This window comes from Meriones unguiculatus, chromosome 4 (assembly GCF_030254825.1).
Source record: "Meriones unguiculatus strain TT.TT164.6M chromosome 4, Bangor_MerUng_6.1, whole genome shotgun sequence".
Lineage (NCBI taxonomy): Eukaryota > Metazoa > Chordata > Mammalia > Rodentia > Muridae > Meriones > Meriones unguiculatus.
Window position 1 is genome coordinate 18,366,413 of NC_083352.1, and position 4,715 is coordinate 18,371,127.

Consider the following 4,715-nt stretch of genomic DNA (forward strand, 5'->3'; position numbering starts at 1 on the left):
TCTACTCTGCCTCATTTAGCAGTCAATAAGCTAGATCTAAACTATTTGGATGCATTAGGCAATTTTCTACCAAATGCTCTGAATTCCTAAGAGACCCCTAACATATAATGTGATGAAATACCCTCCTCTTGAGAAAATGGCTAGGTCTACGGCTGGCAAGATGGCTCAGTGGGTAGGTAGAGGCTCTTGCTGCCAGGTCTGGGAACCTGAGTTTGATTCCTGGAGCCTACACAGTAGGAGGAGAGAACTAACTCTCAAGTTGTTCTCTGACCCCCACATACATGCTGTGGCACACATGTGTACATGTGAACACACACACATAGATAAAGAAATGTAAATATGTATGAATATACTAAGAGATCCAAAAGAAGAGGCTAGTTCAGTGGTTCTCAACCCTTCCCAAGGCTGCGGCCCTTTAATACAGTTCCTCATGCTGTGGTGACCCCCAGCCACGAAATTATTTCATTGCTACTTCATAATTGTAATTCTGTGACTGTTATGAATTGTAACGTAATTTTCTTATATTCAGGGTATCTGACATATGTCCCCTGGGAAAGGGTCATTTGACCCTCCAAAGGGGTCCTGACCTACAGTTTGAGAAGCATTAGGTTAGAATGAGGGAAATTGTCCTTTTATGTAAGAAGAAGCGAGAGTGGGTAAACCCAGGAGTTACATGAGAGTTCTGAAGTTTTCAGGATGGACTCAAGCTCCCTCTTCCAACTTTCTTTGCTCCGTTGGGCCAAGGCGGTTGCCATGACTGCAGCTATCATATTTGTTTCCTAGTAGTAAAACAAAGCATTACGAGAACATGGTCAACCACTTGTATCCCATCAGTCAAAACAGAAAAGCAAAGCCACACTTAGAGGCAAGAGAGGCAGGAAACTGAGGTTTGGGTTGAGGGAGTAATGGGTTAAGTTTCAAATTACCTTTGAAAGAGGAAAACCTGGAATGGATACACACACACACACACACACACACACACACACACACATTCACACACAATATAAATTTATTCCTTGACAATTTCATAGAGGTCTGTAATGAATTTTGTTTACTTTTGTCCTCCACCTTTCTTTTCTTCTTCCTATTTCACCAACCCCAGTCCCTACAAGTCACCCTTCCATGTTTTGTTTTGTTTCCTGATGCAGTGCATTTAAAACAAGCTATCCGGCCAGTCGCTGAGGAAAGGAGCAGCGACTAGCAGCCCAGAGGCCGCCGAGCCAGCAACGCCTGAGCCAGTCGAGCTGCCGTCGCTGCGCCCCCATGGCGGCCGCCAAGGACAGTCATGAGGACCATGATACCTCCACAGAATATGCAGATGAGGCCAACCATGACCCCCAGTTCGAGCCAATAGTTTCTCTTCCTGAGCAAGAAATTAAAACACTGGAGGAAGATGAAGAGGAGCTTTTTAAGATGCGAGCAAAGCTGTTCCGGTTTGCATCAGAGAATGACCTCCCAGAGTGGAAGGAGCGAGGCACTGGAGATGTCAAACTCCTGAAGCATAAGGAGAAAGGGACTATCCGCCTTCTCATGAGGAGGGACAAGACCTTGAAGATATGTGCCAACCACTATATCACACCAATGATGGAACTGAAGCCAAATGCTGGCAGTGACGGCGCCTGGGTCTGGAATACCCATGCCAACTTTGCTGCTGAGTGCCCCAAGCCTGAGCTGCTCGCCATCCGCTTCCTAAATGCTGAGAATGCACAAAAGTTCAAAACAAAGTTTGAAAAATGCAGGAAAGAGATTGAAGAGAGAGAAAAGAAAGGACCAGGCAAAAATGATAATGCTGAAAAGGTGGCTGAGAAGCTGGCCAGAGATGAGGCTGAAGAGAAGTCTGAGGAGAAGCAATGAATCATTCTCTGTCCATTTTCTTTCTTTTTCTTTTTAAAAATTTGCCCCACCTTTTAAGGCTTGGTTTTTTTTTTTTTTCTGTTTTGTTTTTACAAGGGATTTTATAAAGAACTGAATTCTTCAGGTTGTTTTTTTAAATTTTTTTCTTCCCCAGTTTTGACGCCATTCAACATGACTTCAGAAATTCATTCCCCAGTCATGAAAATGTACTGTGCTAACTTTCTTTTCCATAGTGGAAACACTTATTTATAGTCATCAAAAATAGTGAATAAAAAATGCCTTTGAAAACCTGGAAAAAAAAATAAAACAAGCTATCCATATGAGCACAGTTGTAGAACTATCCATTGGAGCCCAGTAGGCTCATGAGTGGGTATACAACAAAATCAGTGACTTTTTGTCTCCTGGCACCCTGCAATCGCCAATTCTTCTCCAGGGAGAGGGAGGGTCCCATGAAACCTTCCTTCATTTATGACTGAACTGTTGGCAGGCCTAGTTGCAGGGGCTATGAGTCCGTGGTGCAATGGCCGACTGAGAATGCCAAGAAGATAAGACTTTCTCAGCCCTTCTGCCGGGCACCTGGCTCTTCCGTTCTCTCCTCCCCCTCTTCCGTGATTAGATATTTTCAAAGGCAAAACCATCAATTTTTACTACAAGGCATATCAGCAAGATACCGAAGTGCTGGATGACAACTCCTTCAGGGCTATTTCGTTTCCCGGGAACTGTCACTGCTTCCCCTGCCCAGGAGAACCCTAATTCGTGGCGAGTGGTTCTCAGAAGTCAGCATGCATCAGAATCGCTCGAGGACTGTGGAAACAGAGTGCCTCGTCCTGAGAGTATCCTGTTTGGTGGGTATGAGGTGGAAGCAGAGTATTTGCATTTTGAAATGTTCCCAGGTGGTGATGGCTCTGCTGGGAGCCACACCTGGTAAAAACCACCCCAAGAAAATGGAACAGGAGGGATTTTTTTTTTTAAAAAGGCTAAAAAAGTGTAAGTGTGCTATTAATGATTGTGTGATGAAGAAAGTAAGCAACAGAGAATAGAATTCACAGAAATAGTATCAAGCCACGAGGATGGACATTCTGCAACCTCTACCCACCCAGTACACCTCTGCAATAGCCTTGCAGCATCCCAGAATGTCTTGGCGCACAATGCAACCCAGATGCTATTGCTCAAGAGTGCTGGGTGTGACTGTGACCTGACCTGCCTGGCTTGCCTTTTTGGAGTCAACAAAGCCCACACTTTATCCTTCCAAATTGCTGAGACCTGTTTTCTTCCTCGCTTCCACTGCATCATCTGCGGTCCCTTGGGGGACTGTTGGCCTATGACCTGCCTCAATTGTTTGGCTCAGGTTTCCTCTGGGGGTGGGGGGGTAAGATGCTGATGGTGGAAGAGCCGTAATCAGGTTCTTCTGTGAAATCCCCCTGAAATTAGTCACCTGGGAGTTCATTGTCATCTCTGCAGAGCCCCCCTAATCATGACAGCTTCCTTTTGTGGGGTGTCCAGTGATGGTAAGTCAGAAGTTTCTAACCGCTCATCAAGAAAGACAATATGTTCTGGTTGGAGGAGCAACATGCTTTGACATTCAGGCTTGCTTTTCCATTTGTGTCTCATGTTTTCTCCTCTCCAACATGATTTTACTCGTGGCTACATACATGCAGTCTTGAACCTGAGCAGCTCTCTACTGCTCCGGTCATATTCACACATCTTCTCTCCTCTGGCCAGTGAGCATCCGAGGACTTCAGTACACAGTACTCAGCATCTAGGCCATCCCTGAGGGCTGCTGCGTGGTGGATGCTGTTCTTGCCTTCCTTCCATATCCCATGTACATACTGTCCACAAGGCTGTGGGCCTCCTTGATACCCCTGCTAGAACCCCGTGGGCCTCATCTCCATCAACCACAGGTTCCATCCTGTTCTCTCTGCCTCTTCCCTCGCCTGAAAATAAGTATCATTCAAAATCCTGGGCACATTGCTTATGAAAGAGTGCCAGGCTCTAATGTGGGCTCTTGGTACTTGGTAGGCAGAAACTAAGATAAAGATAAAAGGAGGAAGAATATAGATTCCTGAAGTTTTTGTTTGTTTGTTTTCAAGAGGAATAGCAGGTACCTGCACTCTACCAAAAGGATCCTGAATGTGGCAACCGAAGCAAGGACTGAACTTGTGGAGAGTGCCAGCCCACATCACTGTCTGGGTGTGTCTGCCACAAAGAACAGAACTAGATTTTTCGGCTTCTGTTCCCTTCTCATTGGTTATGTCGAGTCGTCATCTCCCTCACTGAGAGATCTTTGAGGAAGGTGCGCACGCGCGCGAGCACGCGCACACACACACACACACACACACACACACACACACACACACACACACACGGGAGAATATGAATGCTCTCAGAAATGTATCCCTCCTCCCCAGTTTCTCTCCTTCCACTAGCCCACCTCCCCTCCTTTTGGCATTAGAAACCTAAGACTCATCCAGAAAGCACAAACAAAGGAGGATTTAGCCACTCACACCTCAGGTGCCAGGCTGTCCATGGAAAAGGAAATTGATCTGTTTCATAGACTTGCTTGGGCTTAGAAGATAGTTCCCCACGCTCATTCATCTGCCTTCATCAGGCCCTTTTTTTTTTTTTTTTTTCAGTCTCATTTAACTTTTCTTGCCAAAGGGATAAAATGAGTGTGAACAATAAGAGAGGGAGGGAGCAATGAAAGTGTAGAAGGAATTAGAGGGCTCCTGAGTGAACAGGTAATTTGACTCACTGTGTATATGTCCCATGGAGATATTTAAGATACTTAAAGAGTTGGCCTACCGATGACCTTTCAGAATTAAGATTTTAGAGAAAAAAATTAAAACCATATAAACACCGGA

The 4,715-nt window shown here is 45.3% G+C and overlaps 1 protein-coding gene across 1 annotated transcript; it reads left to right on the forward strand.

Moving 5' to 3' along the window:
* Positions 1–1,176: 1,176 nt before the first annotated feature.
* Positions 1,177–1,908, forward strand: LOC110550201 (ran-specific GTPase-activating protein-like). Its single transcript, XM_060381274.1, has one exon. The coding sequence runs from the start codon at positions 1,264–1,266 to the stop codon at positions 1,852–1,854; it is 591 nt and encodes a 196-aa protein (XP_060237257.1). The 5' UTR covers positions 1,177–1,263; the 3' UTR covers positions 1,855–1,908.
* Positions 1,909–4,715: the final 2,807 nt, after the last annotated feature.

What these genes read in the sequence shown, in the direction of transcription:
- LOC110550201 (XM_060381274.1), top strand. Translation starts at nt 1,264, where the DNA reads ATGGCGGCCGCCAAGGACAGTCATGAGGACCATGATACCTCCACAGAA.